The sequence below is a fragment of the Macaca thibetana genome, chromosome 20 (genome assembly GCF_024542745.1).
Source record: "Macaca thibetana thibetana isolate TM-01 chromosome 20, ASM2454274v1, whole genome shotgun sequence".
Lineage (NCBI taxonomy): Eukaryota > Metazoa > Chordata > Mammalia > Primates > Cercopithecidae > Macaca > Macaca thibetana.
Window position 1 is genome coordinate 27175972 of NC_065597.1, and position 21535 is coordinate 27197506.

The following is a 21535-nucleotide window of genomic DNA, read 5'->3' on the forward strand; positions in this document are numbered from 1 at the left end:
CTTCTGTCTCCCGGGTTCAAGCAATTCTTGTGCCTCAGCCTCCCCAGAGCTGGTATTACAGGCACGTACCACCATGCCTGGCTAATTTTTGTATTTTCAGTAGAGAAGGGATTTCGCCATGTTGTCCAGGCTTGTCTCGAACTCTTGACTTCAAGTCATCTGCCAACCTTGGCTTACCAAAGTGCTGGGATTACAAGCATGAGCCACTGTGCCCAGCCTTGGATTTTCTTTTTTCTTTCTTTCTTTTTTTTTCTTTTGGTGGGGACAAGATCTCACTCAGTTGCCCAGGCTAGAGTGCAGTGGCACAATCTTGGCTCACTGCAACCTCCACCTCAAGTGATCCTCTCACCTCAGCTTCCTAAGTGGCTGGGACTACAGGTGTGCACCACCATGCTTAGCTAATTAAATTTTTTTTTTCCATAGAGGTGGGGTCTCACTATGTTGCCCAGGCTGGTCTCAAACTCCTGGGCTCAAGTGCTCCACCCACCTTGGCCTCCCAAAGTGCTGGGATTATAGGCGTGAGCTGCTGCACCTGGCCAGGGATTTTTTTTTAAACCATTTCCTCAACCTGCAGATCCATCTGCAGTTGGCCTCACCCACCTGCCAGCACCAGTGAGAACCTGGAACGGTGATGAGCTGTTTCCAACCACTTTTACTGATTGAAACACAGATTTTCAAAATAAATGACCTATTAGTTTTCTGCAGCTGCTGAAAGTAGGAAAACTCAAATAGGTTGTTTTCTTCTACCACACTCTCAACACCCGGCAGACTTGTGCTCACCAAATGTGCAGGGTGTCCCCACACCCACCGGTTCTCTGACACCAGCCGGGTGTCCTACAATTCATTTCCATCCTGATACTAACCCCACAGGTGATGGACAATGGTCCTGTGAGCTTACTCCCCACTTCTGATGCAACTGCGAGTCCCAGGGTGTCGCCTGTACTTCTAACAGAACGGCCATAAAATTAGGGTTCCCATGACACTCCTTTTGGGTTTGATACTTTGCTCTGATGGCTCACAGAACTCCAGAGAACACTTATATTTTCTGGGTTATTATATAGGATACGATAAGGGATACGATATAGGATACGATATAGGATACGATAAGGGATGCAGATGAAAAGTGGGATGAAGCGGAGCTTAGGGAAGGGCCTGTGTGAAGGGGCGGAGCTTCACGCCCTCTCTGGCCACACCCCACTCCAGATACCTCCAGTGTTCAGCAACTCAGAAGCTCTCTGAACCCCACAGTTCAGGGGGTTTTCCGGAAGCTTCAACACGTGGGTATGATGGATGATTAACTCCATTTCCAGCCCCTCCGCCCTCTCTGAAGGACAAGGGTGGGGCTGAAAGCTCCAAGCCTCTCATCACGACTTGGTCTCTCTGGTCTGGAAGCCACCCTGCCCCCAAGGGCCCCTTCAGACAAAAGATCTCCCTGTCACCCTGGACGAAGGTCTTAGGAGCTCTGTGCCAGGACCTGGGCTCGAAGATAAAATATTAGAACAAAATAGCCTTCTAGCACCCCTATCTACCGGGGTTTTAGGAGCTCTGTTTCAGAGATAAATGTATCTTGTAATTTCATAGCAGCCACAACAAATTACCACAAAATTAGTGGCTTAAAAAACACAAATTTGTTACCTTATTGCAGTTCTGTGGGTCAGAAGCCCAAAATGGGTTTCACTAAGCTAAAATTGAGGTGTCTCAGGGTTGTGCTCCTTCTGGGGGCCCCAGGGGAGAACCCGCTTCCTTGCCTTTCCCACCTCCTAGAGGCCGCCTGCGTTCCCTGGCTCGTGGCCCCTCGTGGCCTCGTTCCCTTCCTCCGGAGTCTCGCTCTGTCGCCCAGGCTGGAACTTCCAGGCTCCGCCAGCAGTGTGGCATCTTCCGCCCGCCACCGCCTCGTTCTTTCACCGTGGCTCTGACACACCTGCCTCCCTATTCTGAGGGCCCTTGTGATTCTTTTGAGTCTGCCTGGATAACCCAGGACAATTTCCTGATCTCAGGGTTCTAGATCCTAATCACATCTGCACAGTCCCTTTGTCCGTGTAAGGTAACATATTCATAGTCTAAGATTAAGGTGTGAACATCTTTGGCTAATATTTTTGTATTCCTTTTTTTTTGTAGAGACAGGGCCTTGCTGTGTTGGCCAAACTGGTCTCAAACTCCTGGCCTCAAGCAATCCTCCCGCCTCAGCCTCCCAAAGTGCTGGGATTATAGACGTGAGCCACTGCACCTGGCCACATACACATTTTTATGTAAAAATGGCATAATTATGTTGCTTCCTGTCTAGTCTTTTGAATTAGCATACTATAACTATTTTCCATACAATAGATATTTTCTTACTACATATATTTTGTCTTTTCCCAACTTTTTGTTTTGAAATGTTAAAAATGTTCAGAAAAGCTGAAAGAATAGTAAAACATAGTTGTATGTCTGCATTTATTAATAGATTCTGTGGTTTTTCATAATTTGCTACACATATTTGCCACACACACACACACACACACACACACACACTTTGCTTTTCCCCTGAACCATTTGAAGATAAAGGCAAATGTCATAGCCTTTAAATCCCCAGTGCTTCAGCATGCATCTCCTAAGAACTTCTTGTGTTCTGTTTTCTTGATGGCTGTGACTTGTTCCATTAAAGGGCTGTGCTCGGCAGCGCCTTCACGGGCATTTGGCTCCCGTCATTATCCACTGTAAACAGCACTAATGAACATCCCTCAAGGATACTTCTTTTTTTTTTTTTTTTTTTTTGAGACAGAGTCTCACTCTGTCACCTAGACTGGAATGCAGTGACTCACTGCAACCTCTGTCTCCTGGGTTCAAGCGCTTCTCCTGCCTTGGTCTCTCTAGTAGCTGGGATTATAGGCATGTGCCACCCCACCCAGTTATTATTATTATTATTGTTATTATTTTAGTAGAGACGAAGTTTCACCATGTTTGCCAGGCTGGTCTTGAACTCCTGACGTCAAACGATCTGACTGCCTGGGCCTCCCAAAGTGCTGGGATTACAAGCATGAGCTACCATGCCCAGCCCCTTGAAGAAACTTTTTAAACTTTGTTCCTTATTTATTATTATTTTTTTGGACACCGAGTCTTGCTCTGTCTTCCAGGCTGAAGTGCAGTGACACGATCTTGGCTCATTGCAGCCTCCACCTCCCAGGTTCAAGCAATTCTCCTGCCCCAGCCTCTTGAGTAGCTGGGACTATAGGCGCGTGCCACCACGTCTGGTTAATTTTTTGTATTTTTAGTGGAGAGGGGGTTTCGTCATGTTGGCCAGCCTGGTTTTGAACTCCTGGCCTCAAGTGATCCACCCTCCTTGGCCTCCCAAAGTGCTGGGATTACAGGCGCGAGTCACTGCACCCAGCCCCTCGAGGACACGTTTTTAAACTGTGTTCCTGACCTCTTTCCTGGTCTCAGAAGTTTGCTGTGAGCCCTTGAAGTATGCATGAACACCCTTGCCCTCCTGGGACACTCCCACATTCACCTTTGCATTTTCCGCCAGTAGGGGAGACGACATCTTCAGACGATGGCGAGAACGTGCCTGCCAGTGAGGAAGGCAAGGAGGAGCCTCCCGGGGACAGAGAAACAAGGCAGAAGATGGAGCTATTTGTTAAGGAAAGCTTTGAGGCCAAGGATGAGCTCTGCCCAGAAAAGCCAAGTGGAGGAGAGGAGCTGCCTGTGGAGGTTAAAAGAGAGGATGGAGATCGAGAGCCAGAGGGAACCCTCCCAGCTGAGACCCCACTACTGTCGCCGCCTGTGGAGGTTAAAGGAGAGGACGGAGATCAAGAGCCAGAGGGGACCCTCCCAGTTGAGGCCCCACTACTGTCGCCGCCTGTGGAGGTTAAAGGAGAGGACGGAGATCAAGAGCCAGAGGGGACCCTCCCAGTTGAGGTCCCACTACTGTCGCCGCCTGTGGAGGTTAAAGGAGAGGACCGAGATCAAGAGCCAGAGGGGACCCTCCCAGTTGAGGCCCCACCACCGCCGCCCCTCGGAGCTGCCGGGGAAGGTAACTTGAGCAGAGAAACACACACAGACATACACGCCCCTCAGGGAGCCCCAGCCTTTGACGCAGGCCTCTGTGGGACCTGAGGCCTGAGTTTCACTTCTTATGTATTGCTGTTTCTAGAAGATAATGTACGCAAGTTGTCTTGTTATCTAGAACAGTGCTGCTCAACAGAAATGGAATAGGAGGCTGGGCGCGGTGGCTCAAGCCTGTAATCCCAGCACTTTGGGAGGCTGAGGTGGGCGGATCATGAGGTCAGGGGATCAAGACCATCCTGTAACATGGTGAAACCCCGTCTCTACTAAAAACACAAAAAAGCTAGCTGGGCGTGGTGGCGGGCGCCTGTAGTCCCAGCTACTCAGGAGGCTGAGGCAGGAGAATGGCACGAACCCGGGAGGCGGAGCTTGCAGTGAGCTGAGACCGCACCACTGCACTCCAGCCTGGGCAACAAAGTGAGACTCTGTCTCAAAAAAAAGAAAAAGAAAAAGAAAAAAAGAAATGGAACAGGAGCCACTACTAGATTCTCTAGTAGCCCTATTTTAAAAAGTAAAAGGAACTTTGGGAGGCCAAGGCAGGAGGGTTGATTGAGGCCAGGAGTTTCAGACCAGCCTTAGAAACATAGTGAGACCTCATCCCTACCAAAACTACAAAAATTAGCTGGGCATGGTGGTGTGCCCCTGTAGTCCCAGCTGCTTGAAAGGCTGAGGCAAGAGGATTGCTTGAGCCCCGGAGGTTGAGGCTGCAGTGAGCCAAGATTGCACCACTGCACTCCATCCTGGGTGACAGAGTGAGACCCTCTCTCAAAAAATAAATAAATAAATAATTTAAAAATTAAAAAGAAACAGTAAAAGTATTAATGATATATTTGATTTAACCCAATATATAAAAAATACAATCATGTTAACATGGAATTAATATAAAAATTATCAATGAGATATTTTACTTATTTTAAAAAAATTAAGTCATCAAAATTCACTATGTATTTGACATGGCCGAATGGTAACTTTTTAATGGTGAAAAGTGGGCCATTCATCTCTGACATAAATGAAGCCCAGAGAGCAGTGGCGGGATCAGAGTACAGGACCCAAGGATACAGCCTGGGGGAAGAGTAGGGGCAGGCCCTGCGAGGTGGCTCACTCATGTAATCCCAGCACTGTGGGAGGCCGAGGCGGGCAGATTGCTTGAGGCCAGGAGTTCAAGACCAGCCTGGCCAACATAGTGAGAAATCCCCCTCCCTGCAACCCCTGAGCATCTACAAAAAAACACAATAAATTAGCCGGGTATGACGATGACCACTTGTAGGCTGAGGTGGGAGGGGTAGGGGACAGGAGGTTGAGGCTGCAGTGAGCTGAGATCACACCACTGTACTCCAGCCAGGGTGACAGAGTGAGACCCTGTCTCAAAAAAATAAAAATAAGTAAATAAAAAGGAAAAGTAGGGGCCTGGACGAGGACGGGGCCCATCACGATTCCACATTCCTCAGGCGATCTTGCAGTTATGAAATTGCACAAGCCCTGACCCTGGTGCAGCAGGAGGGGCGTGTGCCTGGCTGAGGGGCAGGCCGGCGGTGGGCTGTGAAGCCTGCCCCTCCGTCTCTGAGCGAGTCGCCCCTGCTGGCATCACTTGTCGCCCCACAGTGGCTGCCGTTTCCAAGATTCCTGTGGCTGCTGCTTTGACTCCTGGATGGTGCTCTTCATCTCATGGGATTCGCCTCCAGGTTATAGAAAGGGGTAGCTGTTCCATTCTTTTCCCAGCAGACGGAAGCCTGTCATGAGCTGCGGCCTCTGTCATGGAGGCTGGCCTTTGGGCCCTGAAGAGGGTTTTTGTCTTTTTTTTTTTTCCAGAGGAGTCTCACTCTGTCACCCAGGCTGGAGTGCAATGGTATGATATTGGCTCATTGCAACTTCCACCTCCTGGGTTCAAGTGATTCTCCTGCCTCAGCCTCCCGAGTAGCTGGGACTACAGGCGCCCGCCACCACACTCGGCTAATTTTTGCATTTTTAATAGAGACAGGGTTTTTGCTATGTTGGCCAGACTGGACTTGAACTTCTGACCTTGGGATCCACCCACCTTGGCCTCCCAAAGTGCTGGGATTACGGGCATGAGCCACCGCGCCCAGACCCTGGGAGCCCTTCTTCACCGTGGGCTTGTCCATCTGCCTGCTGTGTGTTAAACTAACTCCAAGACTTGTTGTTGCTCTTTAGAGTGGACTCCCCAGGCTGTGGCCGCTGAGGGTGGATTCGTTACAGGACCTGATGGGATGAGAATGGAAGATTTAGAAACCGTTAGACTGGAGACAAAGGAGACATTCTGCATCGATGTACGTGAAGTATTTAATCTTGGAGATAAGTATCAGTTTTACTGTTAGTAAAATAGGTGATCAGATGCAAACTCTGGAGATCCTCGATACCCCAAGTGTGGTCCTTGGGCCGGCAGGCCTGGCATTGCTGGGGCGCTGGTTAGAAATGCAGACTCCCAGGCCTCACCCCAGGCCCACTGATCAGAATCCAACTTTAATGCACTGCCCTAGGTGATTCGTGCACGTGCATGCTCAAGTTTGGGGAGCCTGGGCCCAAATCACTACCCTTGAGCCATGTCTACCACAATCGATTCGTTTTTGCTAAAGAAGCTACCTTGCTAAGCAGTTCTGACTAGTTGCCTTATCCAAATTGGTGGTGAGAGTTACATTGTATCATCAGAGTTACACTGTATCATTATACATTGTATCTTTTTCCTCCTCCTTGGACACCACCCGGCAGGTAGCTCAGGCTCTCAATGGCCTTCTGACTCATGGAAGTGTGACGGTTCAGTGTCCCATTCCCTTGAGTGAATGTTTGATCGCAGCCTTGCCTGTCACTCTTCCCTGAAGCTCTTCCCATTTTGATGACAGTCCCAAATGCTTAGGCCCACAAGAACGGTACCATGGGAATTCACACATTGTGTCACAACCCCTCAATAACTGTCCTTTGATGGGGCAGGAATAGGAGAGGCATTTCTGGGCACCTCTGACCTCATACCTTGGAGAGGTGGCCCCCTCCCCACTTCCTTGTTAAACTTCTCCTAAACTGGTGTTTCTAATGTCCAAACTTCAGGACTTCACATGGCCCAGTAAGAGTTAAAGTGATCACAGTCAGAATTCATAGTGGGTTTCTAGTTTTCTGGAGCTATGTAAAAAAAGAAACAAAGGCCAGGTGTGGTGGCTCACACCTGTAATCCCAGCAATTTGGGAGGCCGAGGTGGGTGGATCACATGAAGTCAGGAGTCAGCCTGGCCAACATGGTGAAACCCCATCTCTACTAAAAATACAAAAAAAAAAAAAAAAAAAAAAAAAAAAAGAAAAAAAATTAGCTGGGCATGGTGGCAGGTGCCTGTAATCCCAGCTACTTTGGAGGCTGAGGCAGGAGAACTGCTTGAACCCAGGAGGCGGAGGTTGCAGTGATCCAAGATCTCACCACTGCACTCCAGCCTGGGCAACAGAGTGAGACTCTATCTCAAAAAAAAAAAAAAAAAAAAAAAAAAAAAAAAAGAAAAAGAAAGAAAGAAACATAATTGGGCAATTTATCTCTCACATTTGAGAACTGACCATATAGATAACTACAACACTAATAGCTAATATTAGTTGGTTTCTTATTATATGCGTGACACCATTCTAAGTACAACTTGTATTGATTGATGTAACCCTTCCTACAACTCTAAGTGGTACATACTATTATCATCCCAATTTCCCAGATGAGGAAAATGAGAAACAGAGAGGTTAGGCAACTTGCCCAAAGCCACACAGCTAGAAAATGGTGGTGGGGGAGTAACAACCCAGGCAGCGTGGCTCCAGTTCATGCATACAACCACGCATTGGTTTTTATGGACAAAGACACCAAATACCCACAATAAAAAAAGTCCTACCAGTTTTGGGGAGATACAAAATATATTACTTTTATACCACATAGAGTTTTTGGACTAGTTTGTACAGAGGTGCATTTGGTTTGGGTCCCATTATTTCCCCTAAGATGAACGGACTGTATCTCTTAATAAAGAAACAGAAAAAAGATGTGGAAATTCTTTAAATATGTCACACCTTGCAAGTTCCCTTTCTTTTATTACATCCAGACACCTGAAGTGGCAACGCTTGCTTTGTGTGTGCCTAGAGTTTCTTTGGGTGGGGAACAGGCAGAGGAGTCACCCCAGTGATTTGAGTAACTTTAACTAAGGCTGGGTTGACTGTGTGTTTGCCTTTATCGTGCCTATCAGAACGTTGACAGCGCATGTGCCTCCCTGCTGATGTGCGGCTCACTTGCTCTTTCAGGACCTACCTGACTTGGAAGATGACGATGAAACAGGCAAATCTCTGGAAGACCAGGTTAAGGTCATTAGTCCATTTTCCCACAGTCAGCTTAATTCCACCTTCATTCTTGTCGTTTACAGTCTCTCTCCAAAACTTGAAAGTAAAATGTTCCCTGTGCATAAAGCATTGAATCCCCCATATTCTCTTTTTTTCTTTTTCTTTTCTTTTCTTTTTTTTTTTTTTTGAGACGGAGTCTTGCTCTGTCACCCAGGCTGGAGTGCAGTGGCCGGATCTCAGCTCACTGCAAGCTCCACCTCCCGGGTTCACGCCATTCTCCTGCCTCAGCCTCCAGAGTAGCTGGGACTACAGGCATCCGCCACCACGCCCGGCTAGTTTTTTGTATTTTTTTTTCAGTAGAGACAGGGTTTCACCGTGTTAGCCAGGATGGTCTCCATCTCCTGACCTCGTGATCCGCCCGTCTCGGCCTCCCAAAGTGCTGGGATTACAGGCTTGAGCCACCGCGCCTGGCTTTTTTTTTTTTTTTTTTTTTTTTTTTTTTCAGGCAGAGTCTGGCTCTGTCGCCCAGGCTGGAGTGCAATAGCCTGTTCCTGGCCCACTGCAACCTCCACCTCCTGGGTTCAAGCGATTCTCCTGCCTCAGCCTCCCATGTAGCTGGGATGACAGGCATGTGCCACCACGCCCAGCTAAGTTTTGTAGTTTTAGTAGAGATGGGATTTCACCATGTTGGCCAGGCTGGTCTCGAACTCCTGACCTCAAGTGATCCATCTGCCTCAGCCTCCCAAAGTGCTGGGGTTACAGGTGTGAGCCACCGCACCCAACCCACATCCCCCATATTTTCACCTTGCTGAAGGAAATGCCATTTGTTCTTCTTCAATTCTTTAAGATTTTATGATTAACCCCTTGAGAATCTATTGCTGGTTTGTAACAGCTGAGCACGGTGCAGAGTTACCTGAAAGCACTTTCTGTGGTTAAGATGTATTTCTGTGTCCATCCTATGAAGGGCTGTCTGAATATAGCTACACGTAGAGGGAAAGAAATGAAAAGAGGAGAGAGGAAAGAAAGGGGTGAGTCTGTGAGGCACGATGGGGAATTCTCTCAGAGTGGCGTGACCCTCTGCCCAGAGGCCATGACTGGGATTACCAGGAGCCCATATGTGCCAGACCCGTGCCCTGAGGGAGAAGGCGGCATCAGCCAACATCTCTGTGCGCAAGCTCGGTGGCAAAGAAAACAGACACAGTTATTGTGGGGGGGCTGCTGTCCAAGGAGCTAATTCTAGAGAGTCTGAGGGAAGCTGGGTTCAGGGGTGTGCCCTCCCGGGTAGCAGGAGGGTGTGGAATAGCCAGTGGCTGGGGGAGCAGAGGCCGGAGAGAAGGGCATGGACATGAGCTGTGCCCAGGGAGTGGCCACCCCACCCCCAGGCCTAACTTTCAGAGTCCTGTGTTCCCTTGGGCCTTTCTTGGATGTGGCAACAGAACAGTTTGTGACATTGGGTGAAAACGCAGAACTGGCGTGGTGCATTGTAGAGTGACTCTGCTGTGAAAACAGAAACTTTCAAACACATCTTTTCTTCTGTGAATAGAATATGTGCTTTCCGAAGATTGAGGTCATCTCGAACTCGAGTGATGACAGTGACCCTGAACTGGACTACACGTCACTCCCTGTGCTGGAAAACCTGCCCGCAGACACTCTGTCAAATATATTTGCAGTCTCTAAAGACACCTCAAAGGCGGCTCGGGCGCCCTTCACAGGCATCTTTATAAAAGAAGCTAAGAGGGACTTGGAAATCCCAAAACAAGACACCGAGTCCCCACGACCCCTGATCCAGGAGCTCAGCGATGAGGACCCCTCTGGCCAGCCACCGATGTCCCCCACCTGCCAAAGAGACGCCGCACCACTCACTTCCAGTGGAGACGGGGACAGCGACTTCCTTGCAGCCTCTTCTTCAGGTAAGAGCATGGGGCCAAGAGCACAGTGGAGATGGTGTTGGCTCCCCGGCCTGGGATGAGTGGGGCAGGGCAGTCACTCAGCCTTACCCCAAGCTTTCATGTTCCTGGAGGGGTCACCTAGGACAGACCACACAGATCCTCTGAAGGTCCCATTCCTGAGTTCACGGCTCTGAAGCTGCCACTTGCTGGTAGCCAGCCTGGGCCAGAAAGCTGCCGAGCCAGCCTGTTCTTGGGCAGCCAAGTCTGACTGTGTGTGAGGGTCACAAGGCACCTGTGGTCATGCAGATCTCCTGGGGCGGGGGCCTAACGACCCTGCATTTCCACCCCCTCTTCACCATCCCTGGCCTCAGCCTTTCTAGACCAAGGCTTTTGGAGGGGACCACCGACACCACTGCTGGCGAGTGTGGGGCAAGCGAGGTGACAGCCGCAGAGGGCGTGGCTGCTCCACAGTGACCCAGGCCTGGGTGAATCACAGGCCAGTCCTACTGGCCTTCAAGGTGGGGAAGGCAAAGGGGCACCAGGCAGGGAAGGCGGCCAGAGGCCTGGCTGCAGAAGACCCAGAAAAACATGCTGAATGTACTGAGGCCTCCCCTCATGCTGCAGGCTGGCACATGCGCCTGGCAGATGTGGTTTGGGGGAACAGCTGGTTAGTGCTGAGGACAAGCAAGCTGGGCTGTTTTTCATTCAGCACCTGCCTTCAGGTGCACCCCCAAATCAGGGGTTGTGTGGTGCCTGGACCATTCTACTCTCACCCAACACGCATCAGTGGCCGGGCTTTTTTCTGAAGACAGCTGCCTGGCTGACTCCAGACTTGCAGGCAAGAAGCAGGGAGGGCTTCAGTGCATTTCCCGGGAACACTGAGTGGCCTTCTCTTTCACTCTAGGAACCAGCACAGAAAAGAGAAGTGCAGTCTGAGCTGGAGCCCGTGGAGCCTCGGGTGGGGGCAGGCCTGGAGGACACGGAATAATTTTTGTTTTGTTTGAGACAGTCTCGCACTGTGGCCTAGGCTGGAGTGTAGTGATGTGCTCTCGGCTCACTGCAACCACTGCCTCCTAGGTTCAAGCAATTCTCCTGCCTTAGCCTCTGAAGTAGCTAGGATTACAGCGTCACAACGCTGACTAACTTTTGTATTTTTAGTAGAGACGGGGTTTCACCATGTTGACCAGGCTGGTCTTGAACTCCTGACCTCAGGTGATCTGCCTGCCTCGGCCTCCCAAAGTGCTGGGATTACAGGTATGAGCCACCACGCCCAGTCAAGGACACTGAATTTGGCCTGGACTGAACCCCAAGGCTGCCCCCCTGTCCTTGGAGTCACAGTGACAGGGAGAAAGCACAGGTCACCCTTCCTTCCACAGTGCCGACTGAGAGCGCCACCACACCCTCAGAGACGTGTGTCGGAGTTGCCCAGCCCAGCTCGGCCCACGTGGGACCTCACTGCATTCCCAGCACCGAAAGCATCATAGTTCCCCCCAGTTATATGTAGCATAAATGGTTTAATTATAAATGTCTCCTTTAGGCATGATAAACATTTTAACACCCACGCGAGTCGATGTATGATTGGGCTATCTCCTATTTGTGTGAGTCACATGCAATTCCTTTCACCAGCCACCCTGAAAAAAGACTTTTCTCTTACTGTGTCATCAGAAACCAGACAGACCCAGGTCCCTGCAAAATCTCCAGTGGGCCTTTTCCCCACAGGAAAGCAGAATCTTCCACTGCAGCTAGAGAAACTAAGAGGATAAGGGACTTAATGCTTCAGACATCAAAATGAGAAGGGGAGAGAGGAAAGAAAGGGGGGAGTCCGTGAGGCACAACGGAGAATTCTCCCAAAGTGATATGACCATGACCCTCTCCTCAGAGGGCACTATCAAGAGCCCACAGGTGCCAGACCCACGTCCCGAGGGAGAAGGAACATCAGCCATCATCTCTGTGCGTGAGCTCAGTGTCAGATAGTTACTGTGGCGGGATGCTGTCCAGCCTAAAAAATGTGACCATTCCAATTCATCTTCAGCTGACAAGTTTATTTAATCCCTGAACCTGGATCCAAGGCATCTCCCTGTACAAAACATCAGACCGTGGCAGAGATTGACAAAGCAACCCAAAACAGCAGCTACCGACGGCCGCCGTGCCCACCTCAGCAGCAGCTCTGTGGGGGCCTCACTCCACCCTCACCAAACACAAGGAGGAGCCAGCACTACTGCCCCATTTCACCAGACAGGAAGGCACGAGAACTGAGACCTGCCTGAGGCCCCCACAGCTGGGGGGCAGCGGAGCCCTGTCTCCCAGCACAGACTAGAATCCCAGTAACACAGGCCCGCCAGTACCTCCAACCTGCCTTTTGGGATGATCCTCAGGCGAATATACAAAATACAGAAGAAACTACTATTATATTTTGTTGCCCTATCCCTTCAACTTGGCTCCAACTTGCTTGGCTCATCATCACAGTGGCCTCCAGAAGGTGGCGAACTCTGTTTTTTTTTTTTTTTTTTTTTTTTTTTGAGACAGAGTTTTGCTCTGTCGCCCAGGCTGGAGTGCAGTGGCCAGATCTCGGCTCAGTGCAAGCTCTGCCTCCCAGGTTCATGCCATTCTCCTGCCTCAGCCTCCTGAGTAGCTGGGACTACAGGGGCCTGCCACCTCGCCCGGCTAGTTTTTTGTATTTTTAGTAGAGACGGGGTTTCACCGTGTTAGCCAGGATGGTCTTGATCTCCTGACCTCGTGATCCGCCCGTCTCGGCCTCCCAAAGTGCTGGGATTACAGGCTTGAGCCACGGCGCCCGGCGAGCTCTGCTTCTTAAGTTTCAACTGTGGAAGGCACATCTGGTCCCGGAGGAAGGATGAGGGGCTCTCTGGGGCTTGAGGGCAGGCCACCTTGTGTCCTCAGAAGCCCATTCGAGGCTTCTTCCGGGGGCGCTGAGAGCCAGAGAGGATGGGTGTGTGCTGCTGGGAGCGGGTGGTCCAGACGCTGGAGGCCTGGGAGGAGGGGGGTGTGGCGGCACATGCTGGGGTGCCCCTTTGGGGTGGCAGCTTAGCCATGTAGTCATGGAGCATCTGCCGCCGCTCTGCGGGGACGCCCTGGGCACACGCATCCGGAGTCAGCTCCTGGGAGGGTGGGGTCACGGGGGGCTGGGGCAGAGCATCAGCAGGTGGCCACTCAGGGCTGTGAGGGGGGCTGGTGTCCTCTGAGGGGTCCACATGGCCACTGAGCGAAAAGGTGCTGGACAGCTGGGTCCGGCGCTTGGGCCGCCTGGGCTCTCTCCCGGGCCCTGAGGTCCTGCCCTGCTGCCTCTCCCACCAGGCAGCCCCTCGGCCTGCCCAGGCTTCCCCCAGGCGCTCACTGAGCTTGTCCTCTGGGCCCGACTCGGGTGCAGGGGGTGGCTCTGCCGCAGGGAGGGAGCCCAGGTCTTTCTGCAGCAGGAGCCGCCCTTGGGCCATGGCCTTGCGGAGCACGTCCGGCCGCTGCCCTTCCTCTTCCTCCCGCCGCAGCTCTATGCTACCCAGCAGCTGGCGGTGGGTGAAGGTGGGCGCTGTCCACACAGGAGGAGCCAGGGGCACTTTTAGCAGGGCCTTCAGCCACTGGCTGCAGCCGGCAGTGTCCTGGGAGGTCCAGGAAGCAGTGGGGGCACGACAGTCAGACTCGGTGTCGCCGCGAGGCCCAGAGTCTCTGCGGTGGTCGGAGTCCGCCTGGGGGCGGAGCTGCTGGTAGAAGACGTCTCCCGCCGCCGAGAGCTGGAAGAGCACCAGGCCTGGTGTGGGCGCCGAGGGCAAGGGTGGGACGACGGCGGCCAGACCTGGTGACGGGAATGACAATGACCTCCAGGGACTGGCGGGGAGGGCGGGTATTTTCCACTGCGCCCCCCAAGCTCACTCCCCTGCCCCAGCACACCTATGGTTGGTGCTTTCAGGCGCTCCTGCAGCCGCCACTGGATCTTAGGCTCCAGCAGAGGAAATGCAGGGAGGGAGTCAGTCCTGGAAGGAAGAGACTGGGGGGGGCCTGCCAGGCGAGGCACCGACGCCCCTTCTCCTGAGGAAGGACAGGTAGCTGAGGCCCCATCCAGGCTCCGACCGCCCCACCTCCCACACGCCGCCCACCCTGGCCTAGACCCTCACCAGCCAGGTGCAGCAGTTGCAGCTGCCCACCCTGGCCTCCGAGGAGCAGGGGCTGCACGCAGCCGGGTCGGGGCGGAGGCAGCAGTCGGGCCAGCAGGAGTGGGGAGGGGAGGCCATGGTTCCACTTCAGCATCGGCACCAGGGGGAGGCGCTCGTCCACTAGGTAGAGAGAGAACTGGGGCCCGAGAAAGAAGGGGGATGTGGCCGAACCTGGGAGCTGAGCTGTGTAGCGGCCCTCCAGGCCCCATGTGGCTCTCCGGGTGAGTACAGAGCCCTGAGGGGCAGCAGCATCTCCCATCAGCCTCCAAGTGCCTCTCAGACCGCACCTGCCAGCCCTGAACAGGAGGTGCTTCCCGAGTGGGTGGCACCTTCACCGATTCTGACCAACAGCCAGGTGGACAGACAGAACAAGTGGGAAAGGTGCGCTCAGAAGAGGTGTGGGGGAGCCTTGCCAGCAGAAACCTGCCTGGCCTTCCCGCAGCCACCCCCACACTCTCCTGACCCCAGAGCCTATGCTGGAGGCATGCCTACAAACGTCCCCAGGAGGGCAGGGGGAGGACGGACCTGCTCCGTCAGAGCTCCTGCCTCCTGCACAGCAGAAACTGTCCAGCTCTGCATGAAAGCCCCACCCCGAGGCTCCTCCTCCCCGACCGTTCCACCCCTGGCTGTACCTTGAAGCCCTTACCAAGGGGAGGCCCTGGGAGAGCTTCCCCACCTGCCTGTTAGCACCGGCTGTGGGATCCACTGCGTGCTGGGGCCACAGATTCATCCAGGGTTGAGTCTGGTTTGCTGGGTGGTCATCTGGGCCCAGCAGAGCCACTGGTAAGCAGCAGCCTCTAGTGCCCATCTGAGACAGAGCAGAGGTGGGGCGGGGCAGTGGTGTGTGCCACTCACCTGGGTACAGACGAGATGGAGAGTAGGGGGCAGGCATTCAGAGCTGGAGTGCCCCAGGTACTGGGTGAGCAGGACACGCTCCCCTTTCTGGCACGAAGCCTCTGCGCCCACACGAAAAAGCAACAGACCACAGCCCGGCGGGCCCTGGAAGAGAAACACAGGGTCAGCCCTCCCCACAGTCCCAGGCCCATGACGCCATCCTCGCCCAGGCCGCAGCCAGCCTGGGACTCACTGCTCTGCGGCTGCTCCCGCAGTCAGGGCAGATCTCCTGCCGCCACCCCATACCTGAGTGTCAACCATCTTCACTCCAGTGCGGTCACCCACAGTCAGCACCCGAGGGTGGGCGGTGAAGTCTGCCCAACGCCAGGAAGAGGAGTCCCGGAACACAAGGGTCTCGGGGTCCTTGTAGACTTGTTGCAGCCTTGGGGAGATGGGCAAGCCGTGGGTAGGGGGGACAGGCTGATGTGGAAGGGAATCAAGGGTCGCGACATGTTGAACAGGGAGTGACGGGCCAGAGTTCAGTGTGTTAGGGTGGGGGGTTTCATGGGAAGTGGCAATACCCATCCTCAGGGCTCCACAGGCAGACGGCTCCTGAGCGGCTGCAGATGGCCAGCTCCCCGGGCAGGTGAGGGCTACAGGGCAGGAACGCATTCACATCAGGCTGCTCGCCCCTGCCCCCAGCCCCTCCTCACTGACCAGACTGACTCCCCCTCACCTGAGGCTGATCCCTGTGGCCCCCTTCTCCACCTGCATTGCCTGCAGAAGGGTTGGCTGCCACTGTTTACCGAACTTCCACACGGCACAATGGTAGTCAGAGCGGACGGCCAGCAGAGCTGAGGAGGGATGGAAAGGGTCAGGGGTCAGGGGTCAGGCAGCAGGTCAGCCAGTGAGGGAGGAACATGTGTAAGGGCCTTACTTTCTCCCTGGACAGTGCATGTCACCACCTGCCGGACAGGTCCCTGGAGCTGGATGCGTCCAGGGTTCCCAAGGAATTGGGGACTGTCACCTGGGCTCAGAACAACCTCTTGAAAATCTGGGCCTCTCACTAAGGATCAGTGCACGAGCTGTGGCCACTGCAAGCCCCACATTCCTGCCCTTCCCTGGACCATGCCAAGAGCACCTCCTCCACCAGACGGGAGCCCGCTGGGATCGCCTGTCTCGCAAGAAAGGATACGCAGCCTGTCCAGGGCGCCTCCAGCAGGGTAGACCAGCTGCCCGAACTGGGGTGTCCTTCCAGGCACCCAGGCCAGCGCACCCCCAGTGCAGGCCTCATCCAGAAGCAGCTGCTCCCACCGCAGCACCAGCTCCTCATGCAGCAGCTCTGCCAAGTGGCTCGCCACCGATGTGCCCAGGATGGGGCCCCCAAGGATAGAGAAGCGGCGCTGTCGGTTGCTGAGGTAAGCCCAGGGACACCTGGGGACCAGAGAACAGCAGGAGGATCACTCAGTGGCATTCAGGGGAGGACAGGTCCCATCCCAAGTAGGCCAAGTGCAGTGGACACATTTCTTATTTACCTAGAATTTCTTCCTTTGGGAAACCACCCCATCCTGTTCCCATGCCCTGGAAGCAATCATGTGACCCAGACCTGGCCATCAACAATATTCCATTGCCCTTGCCACAGCGACTGGTTCACAGACGGGTGTGAGACCCAAGCCAAGCCAACCAAACTCCTTTCTGGGACTTCTGGTGCCTCAGGAAGGACACTGGCTCTTTCCTTAGATCATAAGCCATCTTGCTGCTACCTACAGACAGCCTGTCTAGGAACTGTGCAGGAAGAGGCAAGTGGACGACAGAGTAAAGAGAGACACAGCTCTACGAATATTATTTGAACACCTGGATGCAGCCATGCCTGAAGCCCACAAATTTAAATCTGCTTTCCCCTGAGATGATTTGGAGTTGGAAGTCTGGTATAAGAAAGTACAGCTCAGACTGCATGGAGCAGGTGGGAAGTGGGTATGACAGAAACCTGGATGTGCGTCCTAGCACCTCTTATATCCCCACCACCAGCTACGTCTATCCATCTCCTCCTTTCTCATTAGCCACTTGCCCCCAGGGCTGGTGTCCACCGAGGTCCTGGAGCAGTTTCTTCACACTGACCACTGTCGTCTTCTTAGTGCGGCTCTGCATGGAAAGGCCTTGTCAAGCTCACACACCCTCAAGTTCACCCCTGAAGGACAGCAGGGAGTCCCTACCCCTGGTGTCATGGGCCACTCACCCCTGCTCCCTCCAGCTTGAAATTCTCCAGCATCAGCTTCCCCAGGGGTGCAAAGGCTACGTCTCCATGATCCCAGAGGAACCGGCTGATCTGGGGAGAGGAGGAGGCCAGGTCACTAAGCATAGTCTCCAGGCTACGCAGCACTGTCCCCCGTGGGCCCACTCACCTGCTCAGTAACATCCAGCACGACTCGGGGTCGCCTCCGATACCGGTACCCTCCGCGGAAAAGCAGGTCCCGGGCAGTCAGGCCAGGGTCCCAGGGATCTGAGGAGGAGGTTACGGAAAGGGCTGGGGAGGGCACAGGAGTGCAGCCAGATGCCCTGGGCGGCTGGAGGCATCCAAGGGCCCTGAGCGAGCACAGGCTTAGCAGGGAGAGGAAGGTCTCAGGAGTGGGAGCTGCGGGAAGAATAGGTGGAGCAGTGTGGAATGAGCCTGGAGGAATGAGACTCTCACCGATGAGGGAAGGCAGCATGGGGAGAGGCCCAGGGGTCGCCGGCTCCCACAGCAGGTCCTTGGTCACATGCAGTGCCCCGTTCTGAAGGGAAGACAATCACAACGACAGTATCATGATGAGTGCATTCCCCGGGCCAGGCTCTGCGCAGGCATTCATCTTTTATCAAGTCATCCAATCCTCACAACAATCCTGCGAAGTTGGGATGACTGGCATTGTCACACTACCACCTGCCCCAGATGACAGAGCTGGTAAAGAGAATAGCTGGGATGTAAACCAGGCAGCCTGACCCCAGAGTTCACGTTTCTGACCTCCGCCCGTGCTGGCTCTCAAAGAAGGAAGCCCCTCATGCCACCAGTGGCTGGCCCACATCCCACTTAACCTCACTTCCATTCAGGAGACCTTGCAGTCACTCTGGGAGCCCGGCAGGCGGTTCCACCTCCCTTTGCTGGGCTGGCCTGAGATGTTTCAGCTCAAATGACACAGATCTAGCAAACCAGACTCCTCGAGGAGCCCCAATTTGATGTCAGACCTTCCCTCATAAGGAAGCCATCCCTGACCCCTGTTCCCCAAGCCCCCACTCCACTCTCTTGTTATTTGCTCATCCATTTGCCTCTGCCAGGCCTCATTCCTAGACAGGGTGTTTCCAAGGGGAACTAGGGGGCTGAGGATTCTAAGCAAAGGGCCAGTGTCCCTCCAGAGGCACCAGAAACCCTGGCAGGTCTATCCTCCCCTCTCCCAATCCTACTACGCTGTTTCAGCATCCTTCTGGTTTCATTCCAAGCTCTGATCACATTTTGTAAACACCTTATCCATTGGATAAAGTTCACTTGTTTATTCTCGCTCAACTCAGCTCTCCGTTCCAGGAAGGAAGGGGTCAACCGACTGATTCAGGCAGCATTTCCAGGGTCTCACATGGCATCTGGCATAGTGGGGGCATCCGTCTAGGGATGGCAGGGTAGCCCACGTGCCCCAGAGGAGGTGGCACAGCCTGTGTCTCAGCAGACTTGTGTGAATGCCACCCCACTCTGTGGCCTTTCAACCGGTATGAATGTGAGACAGGGGACCCAGGAAGGGGTGCCCCTGGAGCTGCCAGGGCCCCTGCCTCCATCCTCACCTCTGAGTTCTGGGGCTGGGTCTCCGGCAGAGTCAGCGCATGTTGCCAGCTGCACATGAAAGAGAGGTCAGCGATGTCGCTCAGACCAAGGGGTCCAGTCATGAACAACGCGGGGCGGAGGGAGTGGGGGAAGTCCATCCCGGAAATAAGGACCAAGCACCACACTGGCCACCTCGAGAGACTGGAAGCTGGTAAGGGGCGCCAGGGTTCCTGCGGAGAGAAAAGTGCACGATGGGAAGCACATGCTCTTTGAGGAAGCAGATAACAAAAAACAAATATGTAGCCCAATGCCAAGCAGTAATGAGAACTGTATTAAAGCAAACCACCCGTCCAGGAGAAGGGGATCTGGTGATGGGCTGAGGGCACGGTTTCAGCAAAGCCAGCCAGGAAAAGCCTCGTTGAGAAGGTGGCGTTTGAGCACAGCCTGAACCCAGTGAAGGAGAGAACCACGTACACAAATGGGGAGAGGGTTCCAGGCAAAACGATCAACTGGGAAAATCCTAGAGCAGTGAAGTGTGTGAGAAACGAGGCAGCCAGAGTGAGCGAGGTGGAGAGCGGTAGAGATGGAGTCAGATAGACGGCAAGGGGCAGCCTCTCTCACAGCTCAAAACGTCATCATACATTTACAGACTACACCCCCAAGATGCTGGAGTTACTCCACAGCCACGGACTGCATCTCAGCATTGTCTTCCTACTGTCAACCACAGTGCCTCCCAGAAAATGCACTACAGGTTGAATAAAAATAAATTTCTATCACAAGAGGCCGGGCACGGTGGCTCATGCCGGTAATCCTAGCACTTTGGGAGGCCAAGGCGGGTGGATCACCTGAGGTCGGGAGTTCGAGACTGGCCTGACCAACATGGAGTAACCTGGTCTCTACTAAAAATACAAAATTAGCCAGGAGTGGTGACGCATGCCTGTAATCCCAGTTACTCGGGAGGCTGAGGCAGGAGATTTCCTTGAAGCCGGGAGGCGGAAGTTGCAGTGAGCTGAGATCGCGCCATTGCACTGCAGCCTGGGCAACAAGAGTGAAACTCCATCTCGAGAAAAAAAAATATCACAAGGCTTTGGTAAATACAGTCCTCTAGAAGTATGAGCAGCCATAGCATCCCTCCTTTTTAATTAACAAAACAAAACAGGGGCAAAAATAACAGCAGCTCTCACTGACCAAGCGCCAGCATCTATCTGCCAGGCGCAAGCTAAATGCTGCACTCTTCTACCGCAGCCCCTGTCACGGAGTTCAGGAAACCAAGGCTCAGCAAGAACTTTAGTTCAACAGCTCTTAGCTGCCACATCCAAGACTTGATTCCCATCCGATTCAGAGGCAGAGCTCTGAACCACTGCTCTCGCATGCACCCAAATGCAAACGCTAGCATTAGAGTCTCGCGAAACAAAAATCTTTTCCCTTCGGCCGAGTGCGGTGGCTCCCGCCTGTAATCCCCGCACTTGGAGAGGCCAAGGCGGGTGGATCACCTGAGGCCAGAAGTTTGAGACCAGCCCGGCCAATATAGTAAAACCTTGTCTCTACTAAAAATACAAAAATTAGCAGGGCGTGGTGGTGCACACCTGTAATCGCAGCTACTGAGGAGGCTGGGGCACGAGAATCGCTTGAATCTGGGAGGTAGAGGTTGCAGTGAGCTGGGATCATGCCACAGCACTCCAGTCTGGGTGACAGAGCAAGACTCTATCTCAAAAATAAAATAGAAACAAAAATATTTTCTCTTGGAACCGCATAGCCTGAAACGATCCTAGGCAGGCGGAGAGGGCTGGTGGAGCGCACGACCCCACAGAAGCCCTCAGACAAGGCAGCCTCGACTTCCCCGGCCGGCTTCCCGCCCTCGCTACGGGCTCTCCAGGCCCCTTTAGACCTCCCAGGCTAGAGGACTCAGTCGGGTCCGCACTAACGACAGGCCGGGGACTGCGAAACGTGAGCCAGCCGCGGGAACGGGGGATTGAGGGAGTCCCTCCCCTCCTACATCTGCGGGTCCACTCCTCTCGAACATGCCCAGTCCGCGCGGAGGGGGCGCATGCACTTACGTGACCCCGGTCTCGTCGTGGTCGTCTGGAAAATGGGTTTCGGCGTGATGCTCGCCGGACCCTGACACCACGAGGGAAATTTTAAGCAGAACCCCAGCTTTGGCACTCAGGATGGGTCAGCCCCGCCGCAGCTACTCACGGTCTTCCGGTTTGGACCGGAAGTGCCTGCTGGTGAGGCAGGAAGTCCCACCTCCCAGCCAGGCCTCTTAGGGTCCTGGCGCGCCCCCTCCCGGGAGGAGAGGGAACGGGCGTGCAGGCGGCGCGTGGGCTGCGGAAATAAAGCTCCCTCGAGTTCCAATAGTGGAGGCCGGGTGGACTTAGGTTCGAATCCCACATCTGCTTCATCAATTTCCTCAGCGTTGTATTAAATTAATCATTTAACGAACTCTCACGGAGCACCTACTATAAGCCAGACACTGTATTAGTCAGTAGGTATCCTACTGATTGTCCTTAAATCCCAAGA

The 21535-nt window shown here is 53.7% G+C and overlaps 2 protein-coding genes and 1 long non-coding RNA gene across 6 annotated transcripts in view; 1 reads left to right on the forward strand and 2 right to left on the reverse strand.

Annotated features, from left to right (window-relative positions):
- Nucleotides 1–11792, forward strand: part of DNAAF1 (dynein axonemal assembly factor 1) — a 33591-nt gene extending 21799 nt beyond the window's left edge. Inside the window, 6 exon segments of the mRNA XM_050772836.1 lie at nucleotides 3509–4009; nucleotides 6211–6326; nucleotides 8307–8360; nucleotides 9886–10252; nucleotides 11608–11668; nucleotides 11670–11792. Of these exon segments, the coding sequence (XP_050628793.1) occupies nucleotides 3509–4009; nucleotides 6211–6326; nucleotides 8307–8360; nucleotides 9886–10252; nucleotides 11608–11668; nucleotides 11670–11715 (1145 nt within the window). The 3' untranslated portion in view covers nucleotides 11716–11792.
- Nucleotides 6166–10294, reverse strand: LOC126943799 (uncharacterized). Its single transcript, XR_007721861.1, has 4 exons — nucleotides 10206–10294; nucleotides 9256–9322; nucleotides 8314–8457; nucleotides 6166–6258 (listed from the first exon to the last, which is right to left on the reverse strand). It is a non-coding gene; the product is annotated as an uncharacterized LOC126943799 (long non-coding RNA).
- TAF1C (TATA-box binding protein associated factor, RNA polymerase I subunit C) lies at nucleotides 11729–21225 on the reverse strand. 4 transcript variants are annotated; one of them, XM_050772835.1, is made up of 15 exons: nucleotides 21073–21225; nucleotides 19036–19245; nucleotides 17921–18002; nucleotides 17634–17731; nucleotides 17468–17557; nucleotides 17300–17373; nucleotides 16427–16665; nucleotides 16169–16285; nucleotides 15968–16085; nucleotides 15813–15884; nucleotides 15538–15673; nucleotides 15253–15396; nucleotides 14359–14533; nucleotides 14135–14269; nucleotides 11729–14039 (listed from the first exon to the last, which is right to left on the reverse strand). In XM_050772835.1, the coding sequence occupies exons 2-15, from the start codon at nucleotides 19171–19173 to the stop codon at nucleotides 13129–13131; spliced, it is 2529 nt and encodes an 842-aa protein (XP_050628792.1). In that variant the 5' UTR covers nucleotides 19174–19245; nucleotides 21073–21225; the 3' UTR covers nucleotides 11729–13128. The 4 variants fall into 4 exon arrangements, with proteins under 4 accessions (XP_050628792.1, XP_050628791.1, XP_050628790.1 ...); XM_050772834.1 differs by having other exon boundaries at nucleotides 14135–14272; XM_050772833.1 differs by having other exon boundaries at nucleotides 17634–17755.
- Nucleotides 21226–21535: the final 310 nt, after the last annotated feature.

Coding starts and splice junctions, on each gene's coding strand:
- TAF1C (XM_050772832.1), bottom strand. CDS start 19,173: ATGGACTTCCCCCACTCCCTCCGCCCCGCGTTGTTCATGACTGGACCC. Junction 16,086..16,168: donor ATGCACTGTCCAGGGAGAAA/GTAAGGCCCTTA, acceptor ATCCCTCCTCAG/CTCTGCTGGCCGTCCGCTCT. Junction 14,273..14,358: donor GCAACTGCTGCACCTGGCTG/GTGAGGGTCTAG, acceptor GTCCTTCCTCAG/GAGAAGGGGCGTCGGTGCCT.